Source organism: Lineus longissimus, chromosome 11, assembly GCF_910592395.1.
Source record: "Lineus longissimus chromosome 11, tnLinLong1.2, whole genome shotgun sequence".
In the NCBI taxonomy this organism is placed as follows: domain Eukaryota; kingdom Metazoa; phylum Nemertea; class Pilidiophora; order Heteronemertea; family Lineidae; genus Lineus; species Lineus longissimus.
The window spans coordinates 1,570,784-1,589,851 of NC_088318.1; the positions used below are offsets into that span (position 1 = coordinate 1,570,784).

Genomic DNA, 19,068 nt, shown 5'->3' on the forward strand with positions numbered 1-19,068 from the left:
CCATCGCTATCTTCAGGGCATCGTAGGAACTGAAAATACCGTTTGGTTTCAATAAGGACATAGTCAACTGAGACATTAACACCTTCAGCGCCGAAATTAGCAGATCCCCCCTCCCCTTTGAGCTGGTTATCGGAGTCTCATGGACTTCATGAAAGAACTACGCCATCGCCATCTTCAGGGCAAGGTAGGAACTGAAAAGACAAGAAAAAAAGGTCCTTTCAGTTCCTCTCTTGCCCTGAAGATGGCGATGGCGTAGTTCTTTCATGAAGTCATTTAAAGTTCTGAACTACGCCATCGCTATCTTCAGGGCATCGTAGGAACTGAAAATACCGTTTGGTTTCAATAAGGACATAGTCAACTGAGATATTAACACCTTCAGTGCCGAACCTCGCAGATCCCCCTCCCCTTTGAGCTGGTTATCGGAGTCTCATGGACTTCATGAAAGAACTACGCCATCGCCATCTTCAGGGCAAGGTAAGAACTGAAAAGACAAGAAAAAGGTCCTTTCAGTTCCTCTCTTGCCCTGAAGATGGCGATGGCGTAGTTCTTTCGTGAAGTCATTTAAAGTTCTGAACTACGCCATCGCTATCTTCAGGGCATCGTAGGAACTGAAAATACCGTTTGGTTTCAATAAGGACATAGTCAACTGAGACATTAACACCTTCAGTGCCGAACCTCGCAGATCCCCCTCCCCTTTGAGCTGGTTATCGGAGTCTCATGGACTTCATGAAAGAACTACGCCATCGCCATCTTCAGGGCAAGGTAGGAACTGAAAAGACAAGAAATGGTCTTTTCAGTTCCTCTCTTGGCCTGAAGATGGCGATGGCGTAGTTCTTTCATGAAGTCATTTAAAGTTCTGAACTGAACTACGCCATCGCTATCTTCATGGCACGGTAGGAACTGAAAATACCGTTTGGTTTCAATAAGGACATAGTCAACTGAGACATTAACACCTTCAGCGCCGAACCTCGCAGATCCCCCCTCCCCTTTGAGCTGGTTATCGGAGTCTCATGGACTTCATGAAAGAACTACGCCATCGCCATCTTCAGGGCAAGGTAGGAACTGAAAAGACAAGAAATGGTCTTCTCAGTTCCTCTCTTGGCCTGGAGATGGCGATGGCGTAGTTCTTTCATGAAGTCATTTAAAGTTCTGAACTACGCCATCGCTATCTTCAGGGCATCGTTGGAACTGAAAATACCGTTTGGTTTCAATAAGGACATAGTCAACTGAGACATTAACACCTTCAGTGCCGAACCTCGCAGATCCCCCCTCCCCTTTGAGCTGGTTATCGGAGTCTCATGGACTTCATGAAATAACTACGCCATCGCCATCTTCAGGGCATGGTAGAAACTGAAAAGACAAGAAAATACCGTTTGATCTTTTCAGTTCCTCCCTTGCCCGGAAGATGGCAATGGCGTAGTTCTTTCATGAAGTCCATGAGACTCCGCTAACTGGTCTTCAACTTGCGGGCAACATCAGCTTTATACCTGCGGGCAAAGTTCTTCGGTGAATTCTTATTTGGATTGGTATTAGGCCTACTTCTTTCTCAGCGTTTGGTTGGCACTGTGTCATGATCCAGAGAGTATTCCTCCTCCAAGGCAAGGCACAAATGGAATTGATAGGCCAAGTGATTCCATCCTCAGCCAATACTTAAGTAAATCTAACAACAAAGAATTTATCAAAAACACTGTCAATATTTATTGTCTTGTATTATCATATACAACATCCATGATGTTTTACACTGACCAACTGTCAAAAGAGACAAACACAACTTTCATTCCAGGCAGAGTCGACATCAACAGTATTCGTGATAATAAATTAAGTTCTCAACTGAATCCAAGCTTAGCGGACCTTCCTTATTCAGTAAATTTGGATGCATTTATTGTCAGGAAAAGCTCCAAAGATTGAAACCACCTACAAGATGAGCTGTATGGTGTGCAGTTGTTGGTACACAAGCGTTTATCGTTGCTAAGTCAAATAAAGGTACTAGGCTCTAACTCACCACCATTGCAATTTCTGAGTTTTAGAAGCTCTGATAAAACATAATGTAGCATTTTCCACACTGAAGTTACCCATTATATTCAGGAGATTTTAGGGGAATAAGCAAGGAAATATAGCAAATACCCATGAGGTTTAAGACCCAAGCCTAATGATACACTATAGCATCTTCTCTGCATAAAATGTTGGCAGGTTTGACAGTCGGCGCAGCAGATAAATCAAGACTAAAGCTAAATGCACTAGTTTTCTAAGCAGCCAAATAAAACATGATCTACGCCCCAAGTTGCCACAAGTCTAGCTTGTGCTAAGACATCTATAAAATACACACGCCAATAACGTTAAACTAAACATCTAAGTATGAAATAAGATTATAGATAACATAGTATTAGATAAAATAAAAAAATCTGTTTAATCCGACTACTGTGTTATAAAGTCTTGAAAGGGCATGAGTTAAAATTGCTTGTTATAGTAGAAAATTGATTAGTTGTCAGACTATTTTGTAGCTAACAAACAAAAGCGAGGTTTCTTCTGCTTTTGCTAGTTTTGAGAGCTGACAATAAAACTTAGCAGGGTGATCTTCGTAATTGCATTCAGCAACAACCAATTCTTATCGGCAAACATTATAACAGAGTAGATGGAGTCCACATGGATTAAGTTCCTGGCAGTGCAACACTGCCCCAGTGAGTGGCTCTGTACCGTGCATGTCTGAAACACATTTCTAAAGTGTCTAAAAAAACATTTTTTAAATATCATACAATAATACTGGTAACCGTAGTAATGGATTGACTCATGTCAGACATTTCATTATGAGTTGGAAGTTACTTGAGAGATTGGAACAAAAGAAACTTTGCCGAAGATAGTGATGGATATTGTTACTAATACTTGACCTAGTTATTGTTACAATAATTTTGGCAGTCGGTAGTCACAAGTTGTGCTTCAGATGGCACATGTATTAAATCTAATCTACCGCAGATGAAAATGCTCTCAATGCTATAAAAGCATTGGAAGGCCATTGCCATAGTAAAATTGTAAATGCATGCTCATATTATACAACTGATACAGATAAAAATATGCTCTTGATATGTGAATATGCAAATGGCAAATAAACCATGATCTTTCGCGGAGTTTTATATTCCATGCTACAACAGATCCCTTGATCAAGTCACATGTTCAAGTTCAAAGGTCAACCACTTGGCACAACAGTCAACAGGTAAACCTACAACCCATATCTTAATATAATGACTCTCCACCCCCTCAAAAAATTAAATATTGAAGCATAATGTGTTCACTCAATCTTTTGATGAGGACAATTTCACAGAAATGCACAACCATATTTTTTCATCATTGATTTCCAAACATTCTTCATACCACTATTTACATTGTAGAGCCCAGCTCCTGTCTTTCATATCATTTCTTAAATATACACAGTGGGGAATTCAATAAATATTAGGTTCTCCCATAAAATAGTCAACTGCTAAATACAGCAAATATACAAATTTTAGGTTCAGGTAAATCTTCTCAAGAATATTTTCCATACTAAAGAGTAATTACTCCCTATTTTCTAGTGTTTAGGTGCTAGACAGACATCATGTCTAAGGAGACATGGCATGGTTATCTTCAGCATTCAGATCCCTTCTTAAAAGCAATCTGGAGTCTACCATCCCCAAGATGAAGCAAGCCTTTTTACAAGCGAAACAAGTGGCAATAAAGCGAAAGCGAAATTTTGTAACCCATTCAGTAGCCACAGAGGACAGAGAGGACCAAAACTTTTTCAAGTTCATATACAGTAAAGCTAACCCTTCTATTGCGCGTCTATTCACAATTCTTGTGTATGTGAATAGCAAACAATGGAAGCATCCCGAGCTTTCAGAGGTATTGCATCTGTTGATTACTCTGCAACCAAGTCCAAGATGGCTCAGTAAAGTCCAAAACTTGAGGGTCAAGATGCAATGGGAGGTGGACAGCTTCTCCCCACCTTACCTCACAGTTTACTATCTCTGATGCACACCTAGACAGCTCAGCTACGATCCTAACCTTAATGTATTTGACTGTGGAACTGAAGGAGCGATACGCCACCACAAAGAGTAAAAAGACTGCCACCATGGGATGAACCGTGGGCACAGACGGGACAAGACTTTAGCTGCCACCTTTGATCCGATACATAGAAATGCTAAACCAGCCCTAGGCCTTTACACCAAACATAATAGACTTCACCACAAAAAAATCTGTTTTGCTTAACTTACGAGTTGAATGGAGAGGATTGTAAAATGGACGCATGGATTTGGAATGTCGAGAATTTGGACGGTTTGTTTTGAGCAAAACATTTACAAAAGATTTTATCGGAGAAGGTAAATTAGGAACGACTTCTTCCCGGTGTATATCAGATAAGGTTTTTGGGAACGTCTCCAGCCGGTATAATCATCCCAGAAAAATAGTTCCACTGGGAGAGAAGCCAAAATGTAAAAAAATACTTTGTAACGATTGTACATATTTCACACCGGACTGGAATTCTTATACATTTTAAAATATTGAGTACTGTGTTACATCCTCCATGCTTCATGAAATCAAACATATCATTAGCATATCTCCAAAGTTGTTTGAACATATCTTTAACCCTCTGATGTCCTCAACAGAGCTGAAGTGACTTCATGACTTCAACTTGTTTACATATGAGCAATCGTCCTGGGTCAGATGACCCATCCAGTCTTTCCGTCTGCCCCAATCACGGGACACAACTTGTCTCTTCCCCTTTCTTTATGAATTGTTCATGTTTTTGGTGAGATTTTCGGTGATAAGGCTCTTGGTGAGAGTGATCGAAGACGTTCTAACTGCATAGATAGGGAGCGCACTTTATCGGACCAGTATTCGCTGCTCTGCTGGAGTTGGATGGATAACTGAAAAGAAGAGGAAACACATGAATTTCTGTCTTGTCAAGTCTCTGGTCAACAGAGGTAGTTCTTCAAAGGTACAGTAACTGGCCTATTGAGGAGAATGTATTCCTCACACAAGATGAGGTCAATGCCAGATATTCGGCACCTCTAAAGAACCTAGCAGGAGTCAATACTGCATCTTCACCTCATAGATATCTCCTTCAATTGACTAGGCTCGTCATCGACTGGCCTTGACTCCGACCCGGACCTACCTCTCCTACTCTCTGTATCCAGTAAGATTTGTCCAACGATGAAGGGTCATTCACACCAGACTCCTCCATAGCATTCGTAATCACAGACCGCAGCTAAAATGAATAGACGAAATTGTTTAAAATGTCTTCCAACTATCAAAACTTTTCAGAGCAATCAAGAAACTGATCTAAAGTATATTTTCTAGTTTATTCAAAATTTCTATATTTTGATGATTCGTAAAAATTTCCGAAATTTTTTTTTTACTGATTATGAAAATTCTTGACAATGATATTTTGTTTTTCTCCTGTAAGGCCTAAGACAGAAAGTGAGGCCCTTACCTTCTCCGATTCTAAGCCTTTGGTTGGTGACCTTGAGCCATCAGACGCCTCCTGAGACAACAACAAACAGGCAGACGATATAGTAAACAATGCAGACAGACGATGAGACTAATGACAATAGAGAGCATGATCAAGGTTCATGACTACATGGAGAGCACTATGGTCAACCATTTTCAATACAACAGCAAAGTTTTGGGTCAAACTTCTTAAAAGCCAAATGTTCTACAGGAGTATAAATTCACCCTGATGGAGTAACAAATTTAAAACATGGTATCCAGTGTGATTTGTTTTTGCCCTTTGTATCTGTATGGTTCACCAAAGTTGATAGAAAGCTAACATGCACAGCTACAAAATGCAAAACGTTTCAAACTCGGTAGGTATTCTATAAGTTTCATGGGTATCGCTACTGCCCGAGTGGCATCTGATGTGAAAAGCTGACAAATCTAATGTCTCAAGAGTAACGTTTTGACTAAGACTAAGAGGTTGAGACTGAGGAAATGAGTTACATCAGAACAGAAGAAGGCTAAACTGAAGTAACTGTAGCGCAACTACACCACAATACATAACACAAAGGATAGGCTGAAATATAAACTTGACCACTTATTGATTTGGTGACAAAAAATGTCCTATTTAAACCATTATTTCCACACAGAGTCATTATCCTATTCACTCAATTAATCCTGTTCTAAATGAAATGTACCATTTCCCCTGTGACAATTCAGTAGACAACAATGGAATCAGGCCAGGCTTACTTTTAGAATAGAGGCCTCAACCTGTTTACTGAACCCAGCATGGTAATAAACATGGACTGACTCCATAGCGACCCACTGAAGCAGGACAACTCACAATGCTTCATTTCTCCCATAAATCACCACGCTAAGGCCTCAGAGACATGATTTCATAGGACATTTTTTGAGACACCCCAAACAAGTTCATCAACGCAAACCTACCACATCTCTTCCTTGGTCCAGCAGCAGCTGATAAGCCCGTGATTCCATCTGACTCTTCAAGCTTTTAATCAGTTCTTCCTTGCTCTCGAGCTGTAGCTGTAGACTCTGTCGCTGTGCTGTCTCTCGCTCAAGCTCGGCCCGTGAACGCATGTTGTCTTTCTGTAGCGCACTCAGTTGCTGGTTTAAATGCTGAACATTGCTGACGTTAAGTGTTAAACGTTGATGGAGATCTTCAATGGTGGCAAGTTTGTCTTTTAGTTCGTAATCTTGCTCGTTTCTGAAAGTGACATAAACATACTTGAGTGAAGGTATTTTTGCTGCCCACTTTGTCTTTGGTCAGAAGTAGAGAACCCATTCTATGAAAACAATGACGATAAATTCCCCTTGATGGGTTATCAGTCATAAGATATTTTTGAACAAACAGTAGATTGAAACAATGACTCCCACTTGAACTCGGTACGGCTGATGGCTGAAGAGCCTCGTATGATGAAAGAGTGATGACGACAAATCTGTGAGTTGAAGTTCGCAAGTGGGATATTACGACGGCCACACAGCTGGAACCCTGTTCAAATACTCAGAAACTATGGTGAGGTTCCACATAGCCAACCTTTGAATAGTTCCTCTCGGTACAATAAGAATCTTGTGCTGGCTACTTACTCATGCTCCTCCAGTCTGTTCTTGAGCTGATTGAGCAGCATCTGCTGATGAGACGAGTGACTCTGAAGTGCCTTCAGCTTCTCTGAATCGATCCTGCGGTCATCCAACTCATTCTTAAACCGGTTGTTCTGCTTCTGGAGAGTGGCCACTTGGTCCATTAAATGCTCTTTCTCTGTGGTCAACGCCATGATGGCTTTGCTCTGATCCCGGATTTTGGTTCCCAACTTTTCATTTGCTTGCCTGTGGAATATGAGAATACAGGATACATAAATCAGTGACTTGGATACTGAACACGATTGACGGTGACGAATAATTTGCAAGAGAAGAAACAAGGTGTGTTAAAGAGCCAATGTGAAGGTGTTCCCCAGGACAACAAAGAGGCCAAGTCAATATCATCAACTGAGCATGTGTGTTAAGTTCACTGGCTGAGCATGTTGAGTACCCGTAAATGAACTGTGAAGTGGACATCTGAGATCAGGCAGGGTCAGGTGATTCCCAAGTGGCTGGATAACTGAAGCGTCTTCCACTACTGCCCCATTCTGGAAATAAGAACTAACAATTCACTTACTTTTGCTCGTGAACCCACGTATTGACATTCTGCACGACCATCTCACTTTCACGGTGAAGGCGGTCACCGTTGCATCTTGCCTCATCCAGAGCTACCCGCAGATTCTGCATCTCTTCAGCTGCATTGTGGTACTTCTGTTTCTGCAACTCAATTTCGTCTTTGAGGCGGTCGCTCTGGAATAGTCAAATTGGATTCAAAATTTTTTCAAAAATAAAAGCATTTTTTGAAAATGGTCACGATCTTCATTTGGCCAACACCAAAAAAATCTGAGTCATAACAAAAACTGATGTTTCATGATGAAATTTGCCACTGCTGTCTCCTATTAACAACATGTTAAGACAACTGGGGGAAGGTCCCATCACTTGCGAGTCAAAAGCAGGCTTGTAACTTACATCTTCAATTCTGTTCCTGTATTTCTCCTGCAACGAGTTCAACTCCACTTTCATCAGCATGACTTCCTCCTCTCGTATCGAGAGCTCCTGGAGACTCTGCTTGTGACGATTCTGAGCACTGACAATCTCCTCCTGCAGGCCGTGGAGCCGGTCTTCATAGATGTGAAGCTCATCTTCAGATGCCCGGTTCAAGTCTTGCACTTTTTTCAGCTCTGACCGTAATTTTCTCATCTTGTCCTCATACGCTGCAATCTTAAAGTCACATATGGACATAAGGATGTTGCTCCAACAGACACTTAAGACTTAACCATGAGCTAATTTCTGGATGTCCACAGTGGCCAATCACAATGAATATACATCTACAACCTACACAGGCAGAAGTTCCCCTCATAGAAGTTTTTAAAAAGTTTTCAAACTTAAGCTGGACCAAACGTTCAAATCCAAATGACTTAAACTTACCTCTTCAGCCATAGAGTTGTTTTGTTGCTGAATCCGTGATAACTCTGATCTCTGAGTGGCCACCTGTTTGGAGCGCTCAGACAACTGCTCCATGGCCTCCTTGTGGTGGCCTTGCACTGTGCTCAGTTGAACCTTCAGGTCCTGTACTGCCTGATGCTTGGCTTGAAGCTGGAAACAATAAAGATGTCAACTGATTGAAGAGACCGGAGCAGAACCGCACTGAGCCAGGGGCTGTTTGAATGAGTTCGATGAAGATCAACCTGTCTGATCTTGGATGAGCTGAATGAAGTAGACACATACATTTCACCTGAAATTGAGAAGTGCAGTCTTTGACGATACATACCTCAGCGTGTGTTTGTTTATACATGTCCTGGCTTTTAGCGATGTCTCCCTGGAGCTGGACCAAAGTCTCCTCATATCTCTCCACCTCCTGCGCGTGATGTTCACTCTGCTTCTGTGCCGTGACGAGGTTCATCTTAGCGACACGCAACTGACCATCTCGATCGGCTAAGTCTTCCTTCAGTGATCGCATCTTCTGTTGCATGATCTCGATCTCTTCTCGGAGGGCAAGACATTGGTCTTCTCGGTCCTTCAGCTGAGAGAAACAAGGCAATGGAAAGTGTGACAATACTTAAACTAACTGCTAAGCCAATACTTAGCGTCTTGTAAAACTCAAGGAGACCGGTGGTGTACTGGTTAGGGTCCAGACTCTCAATCCCAAGCCTGTTCTGGCTACTGCTTAGTTCATCACAGGTCGAGCACAAATGAGCACTGCAAGAGCAGCTTCTTGAAACCTGGAATGCTTCTTTGGTTTATGATCACGACAGCTGTTGAGAAGACCTATGTGACAGACCGTTGTCATCAAAATGTGGTACATAAAACCTGACGTCATTATGACGATGAAAGCAGTCACTGCTCTCTTCAATATGACATTTATTAACATACACTTACCTTACTAGACAACTCTCTGACCTGTTTCTGATATTGGTCAATATCACTCTGGAGTTCCCCGACAAGTTTCTTACTCTGCACCAGCTGTTTGCTGACGTCTTGTTGTCGATTGCGCTCAGCACGGAGTTCAGTCTGGAGCTGCGTCAGGAGGAGATCCTGCTGCTCAACCTGAAAGAGGAAACGAGAAAAGATGATGATTTGTGATTTTCTTAAAAAGAAATAATCCATCAAACCATGCCACTCCACAATTTGAGGTCACTAGACACTACGGCCACTGAGCGAAACTGTAGATTGGGTTCAACATCAAACTTTCCCTGAATGGGATTCTTGCTAACAGGTTCTTTATCTTTTCATCTCATGATAGGTGAAGTATCTTGCCCAAGCACTAATACCACGACCAGTTAACGTACCTGATCAGACAGCATCTTTTCCTGTTGCTTAGCACCATCAAGCTCCACCTCTAATTTATGCGCCTGCTGTTTGTACGCCAGGCCCTCCTGCACTGCATTGTGGGTCTCCTCCTTCGTACTAATCAGATCCTTGCGCAGTTTATCGATCAGTGACTTCTGTGTTGCGAGCTCATCTTCAGCGCTCTCCAATCGTTCTTTCAATGTTTTGATTTCCGTCTGCGCCTTCCTGTTCGTCTGCTCGTGCCGTACGACGTCTGTCACGCTGTTGCTGAGTTGTTCCTGTGTTGTCATTAGGCTCTGCTCCATTAGCATGAGTTTCTCCTCATGGTGGGCGAGCTAAGGGTAAAAGAAAGTGGATGAAACCACATGATAATCCCTTACAAACTGGACAAAATCTGTGCACAATCAAAAAGTACACAAAAGAGTACATCAAACATGTAGGTTCAAATCCATCATAGAAGATAACTGATGAAAATCAAAATCTTGCTCAAAGTTGCCAGCAAGGTCCATGAGGCAAGTTCAAGACATAATTTCAATATTGATCAAGTCTCACCTCCTGAGCACACTCCCTGAACTGGTTCCTGGCTTCAGAGATTTCGTTCCGCAGATGATCGATGGTTTGTTTCTGTTCAGTGACCTGATTCTCTGCGAGGCGATGGTCTTTCTTCACGTTGTGTATGTCCATCTTCAGATCTCTAATGTTGCTCTCTAACTTTTCAATCTGTAATGAATATGATGAAATTTCACAAGCGGTCAAGACCCAATTCATGAGTAACATGCTTGAAATTCATCATATCATCTGATATCGCGCCCCAGTCAAAGTCAGTTAGATGAAGTAATAACTTACTGATCTTATCTTGGATAGTGCACAAGACCGGCAAAGAAAAGCACAGATTTGATCAGACAGCATACAAACAGATCAGACAGAAAATAAATGGATCTGATCTTAAACATATCTTGACAAGTAATATAATATTACCTCATCGACTTTAGCATTGATGTCCTCCTTGAGCGTCTTTGTGTCAAGGTCACCACGGCGGAGTTGCTCATTCCTCACATTCACGTCCTGCTCGAGCGCCTGGTTATGGTTCTTGGTGTTGAGTAGCTCCGTATCGAGTGATCGCACCTGCTCCTCCAGCTTGGACACCTCCGTCTTGTGTCGCTGTTGACTGGAGGCCATGTTCATCTGGAGCTGCTGGAGGCTATTCTCCATGCGCGAGATCTGGAAATGTCATATTCAAATTGTAAATCATCGCAGAAAAGGTTCACAGTCTCATCAACAAAACAATAATACTGTAAACAATGAAATATCGTATCATTCCAAACGGGATCTTCTTCTTGTGTGTTCTCAGGTGGACCATTCTAATGGTGCTCAATCGCACGACCCAACAATATTGCTTTGCTTTATGAAGACACACATAGAATCTAACAGTCCCTCACCTCTTTGGCAGCGCTATTCTTCTGTTCCCTGAGACCAGCCAGCTCCACCTTGAGAGCGTTGATGTGTTCAGTGAGGTCAGAGACTTGATGGGTCTTAATATCCAACTGACTCCTCACATCCATCACATCGTACTCAAGCTGCTGGATGTGTTCCTCTTTCTCTTTGTACTGGAAACATAAACAAGGAAATATAAGTCACAACCTTTACTTGAGACCTTGGGCAAGTCCATTTACCTCAATTGCCACATTAGAGACAGATATTCTTTGACCCTGGTACTTATGCCTAAGTGAGGAACATCAGATGCCCTTTTTTTCATCACAGGACTTCTATTATTGCCATTTACGTCACAACATTGTTTTCAGTGAAAATGTGATAACATGGCAGACGATCGTGATGAAATCGCAAAAGAGACCTTCAGTGTAAGTTTGTGAGGGACTTCTCCGCCCTCGCCAATAGGAGAGTCACTAGACAAATAACCCAATTGACCCTCAACCATAGTGACAATCATGGCTACAACAGTGAAGACAAAAGGAGGCCTATATCACAACTTACCTCAGAATCCGGATGATGATGGTGCTCCTTATACCGCACAAGGTCACTGTGATTCAGCTTCGCCTTGTCTTCAAACTGAGCGGCCTGAAAAACAGATGAAGGCTCGTTGTCACAAAGATCAAAGATGCTCTATTGTTGTGCCAGACAGATAGGTACAAGAGGGTGCCTGTAGAACATCTGACAGAGCATGTAAGAAGCATACACTGTCCCACATTTTTGGAAACATTTGTATCAAGAAAATCAAGATTGTACATTATTTCGTTTTGAAATCACAAAGGATACTATGTCATGGTGAGCCTTATGTTATTTAAACCCTGATAGAAGAGAGATAGATGTGTCCATGGAAGTGTGGTAAGATGGGTTTGGAGAACATACCCCGCCGATAACTTTTCAAGTCTTCATACCACATTGATATAACCTGCCACCCTGTTATTGCAGCAGCCAACACCAGTGAGAATATCATAGAGTGACTACCAGGTATCAAAGGTGGAAGAAACGACTGATGTGTGTGAATGAGTCAGAGAGTGCAGTAAATGTTTGTGTGTTACATCTTGGTTCCGTTTTGTTGAGAGATGCATTACATGTAAAGTTAGAGTGTTTGTTATTACGTTACATTACATTACAGTATTGTTAGTGACACAAGCTTGGTACATTTGCTGATAGAAAAATTCACGCAGAATTACACTTTCCATGATATTTGACGCTGGTGTTATTAGTTTATGCACTGTTTATTTAAGAGAGAGAGTCTGATTAGTCTATGTGAAAGGACTTAATTAGTAATGCATTCACATGCAACCAAATTGTTCATGTTTGTGATGAAAGCCGACCACCAAATGGAAAAGGAACAAAATCAATGATTGGAATGAAAAAGAGCAACCACAGCCAGTGCAAGAAGAATTCCCATCCCCTCATCTAACAAACCAAACCAGGGCCTTTCCCCTCCAGGATAACCAAAAAACGTGTTCTTCATGCAGATTTTGGCTGACATTTACATATAGACAAATCACAAGAGGTGTTCCCCTCCCTCCCCATGACCAAAATGCAAGCTTCAGGCCTGCAAACAGAGGGTGAGGAGTCCAATCCAATCTATGGGAGCGCAAGATCTCATTTTGTAAGTCAGTCACAATTTCTACCAGGGTCAATACGACACCCATAAACAAACAACTGTCACATTGGTCACATTACCAGACTTGTGTCTGTTATTTTCTTAGTGAATTACATGCAGGCGACAAAATTAGAGCAGACTTGACAATTATTAAGTCTACTACAGCAATATTTCATGTAAATGACAGTCCAGTTATTGTCTGCACGTCAATCAATGGCGATTTCCGTGGACACCTACACTGAATCCAACACCATTGCATGACATTCAAAGCAGGGCATTCGCGCAACAAGATAAAACATCTTACACTCTGACTGACTGGGTATTTGTACCGTTGCCTTATACCCAATCGTCCCCTAAGGTAATCCTCCTAAAGGGATGAAAATTACATTTATTCGAAGACATATTGCGAGCAAATATTCTCTCACTTTTCACTTTCAGCTGTCTCTCAACTAAATATTGAATGGCCAATGGCATGTTGGGAAAATGATGAGTTTTAAAGCCCTGCTGGTATAAGGGAGGCTATTGCCTGAAGTAATTCATGGAAAGTATTGTTGAGGTGTTGATGGAACAGAGGAGTACAGATAGTGTCTCTACAGGAACATTGTACAGAAAGGAGACCAGTTAAATATCTTCACTTCATGATGTCTCATCTTCAGTCGTGAGGTTGAGCTCTCGTGAGGTTCTATCGACTGTGCCAGGATACACTGATGAGACCAGACTTACGCCAAGGTGGTTTCATCGCTCAAAGTGCTTCACAGGATGAATCAGGCTGGAATTTACGGCTGCAATATGTGCATGCAATAAAAAGATGGCTGAATCTTTCAACCGGAAAGGTATTTTTCTAGCTTACCTCTCTATGCCTTTCCTCCAGTTTGTCTTTGAGATCAACAACAGCGTCCTCAGCCTTGCCGAGTCTTTCGTACGTCTTGCGCAACTCATCCTGGGAGAGATTCAACTCGTTCGTTAACTGTTCAATGATGTCTTCACAGTGTGCAATCTGATGCACCTTGTCCTCCAGCTGTTTGGAGAAGTTCTCCAGTTCTAATTGCTGTTTCTCGATACATGAATCCGCATCTATTTCCTGAAGAAGAGCACGAAACAATTTAAGGACTGGTTGACTGAGTGGCAATTTGGTTTATAAGATTGACCGTGAAAACAATAATACCATTAGCAACTGCTGGATAATAACTTTCAAATGAATGGTCAGGGTGTCAGGTTTTTACAGTTCTGAACTCCTGTTTTATGGAGAAAATCAACTGCTCTGATTGCTGCGAGATCTCAGCACCTAAGCGAGAGTGATTCTTGGATGCAAAGAAGACACAGACATCACCTACCCGACTCCTTCCCTCTGACAGCCTCTCCTGCAGATTCTTCACCGTCTCCTCAAGATGGACCAGCTGGTGCGACATCTGGTTATACTTCTGTTTATAGTTGTTGAGACCTTCCTCCAGCTTCATCACCACTTCTTTCTGTTGTTCACTCTGGTCTTCGAGGATCATGATCCGCTGGCGTGACTCGGTCAGGGCCATGTCTTGGTGACGCATCGTGTCTTGGTGACGAGCCATCTGAAACAGAGGACGATCACGTCTCAAGTCAAGAACAAATAGCATCAACCATACCTTGGATCACAACGTACGTCTGCCTCTTGAGCTTTTGCTTTCAGACCAAACACCGGCTTCAAATCACAAGTGGACCAATTCCATCTGCATCCATTGAGTTAAAGATATCATCCCAGCTCAAAAACGGCAGATTCCAGATGACAACTAATAAAACTGCACCTCAGATTAAGGATGTGCTGTCATGAGGACAACTTACCTCAGAGTCAGATAGCTCAAGTTGTGCCCTTGACCTCCCTATCTCCTCCTGCATGGCATCGATGGCCGCCCTCTGATCTGCACACACGTGATGCTGATCTCGCAGCTCATTCCTGACCGCCTCCGCTTCCTCTTGCAATATCTGGATATCCTGTTGATAGCGCGCCACCTCTTCTGTGTGGGACGTACGAGCCATCTGGAGGTCGGCCTTGATCTGGTCGATGGTCTTCATGTGATTCTTGATCTCCTGGAGAGAGATCTGGTGGTCGTGGTGAAGCTGAGCGATCGTCTTCTCGCTGTTGTTGTTCTAAAGAATGAAAGAGAACACATGGTTGAAGACATGACGAAACGGACAGAATAAAACTCTTTTTCGATCCTTAAAATCCGAAAGCTACGACCCCAGTAACTCGGAATCCACAGGCACTCCACATACCTTTTCCTCCTTGAGTTCAAGCTGCGACAACATCTGACGAATCTCACTCTGACATTCCTTCAGCCGCGTGTTCAACCGCTGAACTTCTGTGTCACGGATTGTCAACTGAAACCAAACAACAAACAAATTTCAGAAATATCAAAGTCACTGTCATACGATGTTCGAATACTGTCCAATCAGTCTCCTTTATGCTGGAGTTTTTGCAAACCAAGATTTCACGTATCTTGTCAGCAATACCACAGCAGAATGCAGGTACGGTATAAGCATGACAGGTAACTGGGGGCATATAATGGTTAGACGAGATAGCTTTAGGTTCAAGAAGTCAAGCTCCAGTCCTCACATCTCTAACAGTGAAATCACCTTACCTCTTCAAGAGCACCATTGTATTTCTGTTGAGCTGTGTCCAACTCAGTCTTGATCTTGACAATGTTCTGATCTCGGTTGTTCACTTCTTTCTGGCACGTCCTGTGTTTTTCTTGAGATATGGTCAACTCGAGCTCCACATGGTGGACCTTATCTTGAATCCTGAGCATATCGGACTGAAGCTGCTGTACCAACTCATTCAGTTCCGAGTTTTCTGTTTTCAGTTTCTCGATGAAGTCCTCTTGACGGATCACCTATAATGGAAATGGAAATGAATACAAATCAAGAAGAAGTGACGACTGTGGGTACATGTGTGTCTCAATGTCGTTTCAATTTGATCTGGATTATGACTCTCCCCTGGATTTCTCTGCTCAAGCCATTGGCTGCTCTGTCAAGCCAAATCACTTCAGTCCTCCCTCTTCTGTTTTGTGAAGCCCAGCTGATTCAATCGTGGCTGGATACCTGAACACCCAGGGCTGGCCCAGTACTGGCTTCGTTTCCATCACGAAAGGTGCTGACAATATAGGCGGTGAATTCGTTTCACTTGAATGTACCTCATCATAACAAGCTGAGTATTGGGTCTGTGACTCAACAAGATCTTCCTGCAGCTGTTTGATGCTCTCCTCCCTCTGGTTGATCTCGTCGTCTGCTCGCCTCTTGGTGTCCTCAAGGTCAATCTGAGACTGGGTGAGAGCGTCCTGGAGTCGCTTGATGGTCTCGGACTGTTTATGGAGCTAGAAAAGGTGAACAGAATCAATCAGTTAAGAGCAGTTTTTGGGATGAATATACTGCTAGAAGAGCATGCTGAAGACTACTCGCGATCTGTTTACACTTGCAGATATGTGACAGAGTGAATATTTCCCCTAGAACACACAACTCCGAGAAGAGTTATCGTTTCCCACATCCATCATATCTAAATCTGCACTCTTTCAAGCTACTCACCTCTTGTGACTTGTCATGGTTCTTCTGGCGTATCTTGTTAGTCTCAGCGCTCAGTTTCTGCAGCATCTCGTCACGGTGCTGCAGTTTGACCACGAGTTCCCGATGCTGTCTCTTGAGGAGATCGGCATCAGCCTTCACTTGGTCGATAAGCTCCTCCTTCATTTTAATCTGAAGAGAAACACAGTCATCAATTGCAAATCAATCAATTACAGATCAATCAGACAGTGATAGGAGTTGGAGAGGGGCGGACTGGTCAAATAGTTAAGGTTTCAGGTCCATAATTCGAAAACTTTGGGTAAGATCAGATGCATCACTTGTCACTATAGGCCTCTGACTTCCACGTCTTGCAAGACATCAAACCCATCATCCTTGTATCTGCTGCATATGCTATTATGAGCAGTAGATCCCTTCTAGTGAGACACACACTTATCATGTGATGGACTAAGGCATATTGTAACAACTTACATTATGGGTCAAGTTCTCTTCGACGGCTTGATACCGTGAGATCTCCATACCAAGCTCCCTGATCTGATCCTCGAGGCGGCTGATGTCCTCCATCTGCCCAGCAGACTTCTCCTTACAATCCTTCAGCTGCGCCTCGACATTTCTGATCGCTTCATTTTTGGCCTCACTCTGAAAAATACCAAGGATTCATTTACAATTATATGTACGTGAAAACTTCCTGTAGTAGGTCTGGAAAGAGTGGACCAACTGGAAGAGTCAACACATAAAACTAATCACAACCTTACCTCAGCAGCTGCCGTTCGTTTCTGTAGATTAAGGTGGTCGACCTCTCTCTCTTGTTGGGAGATCTTCTCTTCTGCTTTACTCAGGCATTCCCTCAGGTTCATCTGCTCAAGCTTCAACTGGTGGATCGTCTGCTCGCGATTTTGAACCTAGCAAGGGGCAGACGATGCAATTAGTAACCAACAATTTTAAAGAAATTCTCAACATGACATGAAATGGAATCTTGTCGATGCTCTAAGCCAGACTGCCAAATAACTGAAGCAGTTTCATCACCAGAAGAGCAATCCCAATATACATATTTGATTCTTGAAATGCAAATATTTCATGTCTTGTCAGCTGCAAGGAAGAGATTTTATCTGAAGCTAGATCTAGATATAAGTTAAGTGACAAAAAAGTTGAATTGAAGCAAAGGTACTGTTATGCCCCAAAAGAAAAACAATTCTCCCATAAAAGACATCAAAAACTGAAAAATAACCGCCCATCACCATCCTTAAAATTAAATTCTAAAACACTTTGGTTACAATGTTTCATTTCTACTTTGGATTATGTTCTAGCCTCGTTTTGACCACAAAGGGTTTGGAAAGAGAGTCATAGCCTCTTGGGTTGGTACAAACTGTGTTAAAAGCAGATTCTCCGCGGATTATGCCAAAAACATATATCAAGTTTGAAGTGTTTTAGATATTGATACATTTCAGCTCCACCTTGAAGTGTAACTCCAGTTCGATATAAATTCTTAAAACCACCACTAACCATGCAAGTCATTCATTGTAAAAGGACAAGGAGGATTATAGCTTAGATATTTACAATCTTAACGGGATGCAAAAACCGATAGGAAACATTACCTGCTGTAACTTCTTACAAGCACTCTGAATACATAAAATCACAATTCAATCACCTTTAAACACGTGCAGAAGTTTATGGAGTATATGCATACATGCACTCATGCATACATCAAGGGTTGTATAATACAGTACCATTAGACTTACATAACAGAGTGTTCTTTATTTGAAAATAGATTATGATTCCTAAAGCTGAGACCGTATGTGTAGACATAGTAGTCATTTAGTCACACTTCGAGGACAATTTTGAACAGCCTGTCTCTTTCACTAGTCCAGGAGAGAAACTACAAAGAATCCAATTAAGTTCCTACCTCATCTGTGAGACAGTCTTGTTCACTCTGCGCATTGATGGCGAACGCCTGAATGCGAGCCTCTAGTCGGCCATTATCCTCCACGGCTGCCTTGTAATGTGTCCGCGTTGCCTGGAGGTCGTCTTCCGTCTGGTGCAGGGTGATCTCCAATCTTGACAGCTACAATATTGAAGTAGAAGAGTTTTGACTCAATATGCACATGTAAGGAGGGACCAAACAATACCCGAGTCAACTTAGAAGCCAATATACATGTAATTGGTTTGGCAATGGGCTACCGACTGGCTATGAACTTGGTTCAACTCGGGCACATACTGATAGAGTAGGCCGACTGGTACATGTAAGATTCTCACCTCTTCACTCAGCTTCCTGTTCAACTCGCGTTCCTTCGAAAGTTCCTTCTCCAATCTCTGAGTGGAAACCTCACGCTTTAGGAGACAATCTTGGTCATCTCGTAGCTCCATCTTAAGGTTGCTGATGACATCTTCACGCGACGCCACCTGACTCTGCGACTGGTCTAACTTGTCATGTAATATATTGACGTCCATCGTCAGCCTGTCGATTTGCTCCTTGAGATCAGATGCCTCCGTCTTGAATATTGTCTCTTGCTGACTGTTGGTCAGTTCCTGTTCTTGGATGCGTGTCTGGAGGCGGTCAATCTGGAATGGATAGAAGGTCA

The 19,068-nt window shown here is 42.5% G+C and overlaps 1 protein-coding gene across 7 annotated transcripts in view; it reads right to left on the reverse strand.

Moving 5' to 3' along the window:
• Nucleotides 1-1,692: 1,692 nt before the first annotated feature.
• Nucleotides 1,693-19,068, reverse strand: part of LOC135495344 (uncharacterized) — a 30,348-nt gene continuing 12,972 nt past the window's right edge. For 4 of the 7 annotated variants that reach the window (XM_064783835.1, XM_064783839.1, XM_064783840.1 and 1 more), the window contains 28 exons: nt 18,743-19,048; nt 18,393-18,551; nt 18,085-18,108; nt 17,245-17,391; nt 16,961-17,128; nt 16,496-16,663; nt 16,108-16,287; nt 15,556-15,807; nt 15,191-15,295; nt 14,759-15,064; nt 14,278-14,508; nt 13,794-14,024; nt 13,248-13,310; nt 11,839-11,922; nt 11,286-11,453; nt 10,825-11,067; nt 10,399-10,566; nt 9,846-10,181; nt 9,436-9,603; nt 8,828-9,079; nt 8,485-8,652; nt 8,026-8,277; nt 7,634-7,806; nt 7,066-7,305; nt 6,409-6,685; nt 5,459-5,509; nt 5,141-5,233; nt 1,693-4,892 (listed from right to left, as the gene is read on the reverse strand). In XM_064783835.1, coding sequence (XP_064639905.1) covers nt 4,764-4,892; nt 5,141-5,233; nt 5,459-5,509; nt 6,409-6,685; nt 7,066-7,305; nt 7,634-7,806; nt 8,026-8,277; nt 8,485-8,652; nt 8,828-9,079; nt 9,436-9,603; nt 9,846-10,181; nt 10,399-10,566; nt 10,825-11,067; nt 11,286-11,453; nt 11,839-11,922; nt 13,248-13,310; nt 13,794-14,024; nt 14,278-14,508; nt 14,759-15,064; nt 15,191-15,295; nt 15,556-15,807; nt 16,108-16,287; nt 16,496-16,663; nt 16,961-17,128; nt 17,245-17,391; nt 18,085-18,108; nt 18,393-18,551; nt 18,743-19,048 — 5,142 coding nt within the window. In that variant the 3' untranslated portion in view covers nt 1,693-4,763. The remainder of the gene's footprint in view (nt 4,893-5,140; nt 5,234-5,458; nt 5,510-6,408; nt 6,686-7,065; nt 7,306-7,633; nt 7,807-8,025; nt 8,278-8,484; nt 8,653-8,827; nt 9,080-9,435; nt 9,604-9,845; nt 10,182-10,398; nt 10,567-10,824; nt 11,068-11,285; nt 11,454-11,838; nt 11,923-13,247; nt 13,311-13,793; nt 14,025-14,277; nt 14,509-14,758; nt 15,065-15,190; nt 15,296-15,555; nt 15,808-16,107; nt 16,288-16,495; nt 16,664-16,960; nt 17,129-17,244; nt 17,392-18,084; nt 18,109-18,392; nt 18,552-18,742; nt 19,049-19,068) is intronic. The other 3 variants (XM_064783836.1, XM_064783838.1, XM_064783837.1) reach the window with 3 other exon arrangements.